Source organism: Monopterus albus, unplaced genomic scaffold (assembly GCF_001952655.1).
Source record: "Monopterus albus unplaced genomic scaffold, M_albus_1.0 scaffold33.1, whole genome shotgun sequence".
Classification (NCBI taxonomy): domain Eukaryota; kingdom Metazoa; phylum Chordata; class Actinopteri; order Synbranchiformes; family Synbranchidae; genus Monopterus; species Monopterus albus.
This window is the reverse complement of record NW_018127913.1, coordinates 1,916,496-1,917,960: the sequence shown is the minus strand read 5'-3', so window position 1 is coordinate 1,917,960 and position 1,465 is coordinate 1,916,496. Positions and strand designations below refer to the sequence as shown.

General features: G+C 36.5%; 1 protein-coding gene across 1 annotated transcript in view; it reads right to left on the bottom strand.

Annotated features, from left to right (window-relative positions):
- The window catches only part of mrpl32 (mitochondrial ribosomal protein L32), a 7,139-nt gene extending 6,334 nt beyond the window's left edge, over window positions 1–805 (bottom strand). The window contains exon 1 of the mRNA XM_020597221.1: window positions 610–805. Within this exon, the coding sequence (XP_020452877.1) occupies window positions 610–706 (97 nt within the window). The 5' untranslated portion in view covers window positions 707–805. The remainder of the gene's footprint in view (window positions 1–609) is intronic.
- Window positions 806–1,465: the final 660 nt, after the last annotated feature.

Genomic DNA, 1,465 nt, shown 5'->3' with positions numbered 1-1,465 from the left:
GACCTCCAGACTGAAAAACTCTTTCTTTCCCTCTGCCATCAGACTCCTAAACAGCTGAGGAGTTTATTACCAGGAAATATGTGTTGTACTGTTTACATTCTCAGTTTGCACATGCATAATTGCACAATGACTGCTGACTGCTGCACATGCTGCTCCCATGCAGCATACATTCTGTTATTATAGTCTTATATTTTTTTATTATATTGCTGCACTTGTTGCTGCTTAAAGTGCCTTAGATTTTGTGTTACTTATTTATCTACTTTATATTTCATTTGTATTTCACTTGTGGCATTCATGTGGACAGCAAAGTAAGAATTTAATTGTACAGGGAAACACGTTTCCTAACTGTGCATATGACAAATAAACACTTTGAACTTGAATGCATGGCTTTTACTTGTAACTGAGTTTTTTAAACTGTGGTATTGCTACTTTTAATTATGTAAAAGATCGGAGTCCTTCTTCCACCACTGCTTAAAACTTTGGATGAACTCAAACTGTAACTGAGAGACGAGAGTGGGTGTGTGTTTCTGTGTGTCCAGTCACAGAGGTTAAGGCACACATAATTAGCAGGAATTAGTTAACATCCTAAGCTCCAAACAGTAAACTCACCCAGGTGTCGGTCTAATCCCGCGGCCTGCAGAAGTCTGCTCTCTATATGCAGTAAGGAGCATCTGAGGCTGTGCACTAAAGCGGCTAAATTCAACATATTGTTCTCAGCACGTTTCCTATTCTTTACATGTCAAACAGCTCACGGTCACTACGGTTTACTACGTCATTAAACAGCGACAAAGAACTGTACTTCTTCCGTTTAATTTCCCGCAGGCAAGATGAAATTTGGCGTTTTGGTGCCATCTAACGGTCAACCTTTCAAGCTACACCGAACCAGGACTGCACATGACAAAACTAATAATTTTCCCCCAAAAATGTACCGTGAACCAAATCCAAGCTTTGCCTCATTCTTAAACATTTTAGAATTGTTTTCATTTCAAGCTAATAAAGTCAATAGATGATATATAAAAAGACCCAAATCAATTTTAACTATCCTTTTTATACCAGGTTGTTTAACATTAGGTCCAGTAAATGATGATGCAAAATGACGTATCATTAATAATACGTTCAGTCCAAATTCGTTATGGAATAGGAAATTGTGTTATGACAAAATGAATGGCAAGGTATAAACTATAATAATAATAATAATAATAATTATTATTATTATTATTATTATTGTCGTTGTTGTTGTTGTTGTTGTTATTTTTATTATTATATGCTTCACAAGGCAGTCTGATCTTGTGTGAGGATCAAGCTAACGAAATATCAAAGTTTCTATTTAATGGGCACTTCTATGGTGTGAGGTTGACAGTTTCTGACTGGTGTTGTACCCCATACTTTTTACCATACTGACTCTGAGAGACGAGACAGTCCAAGTAACTTCAAAACAGTGCTGATTTATTCAAAGGATCACAGG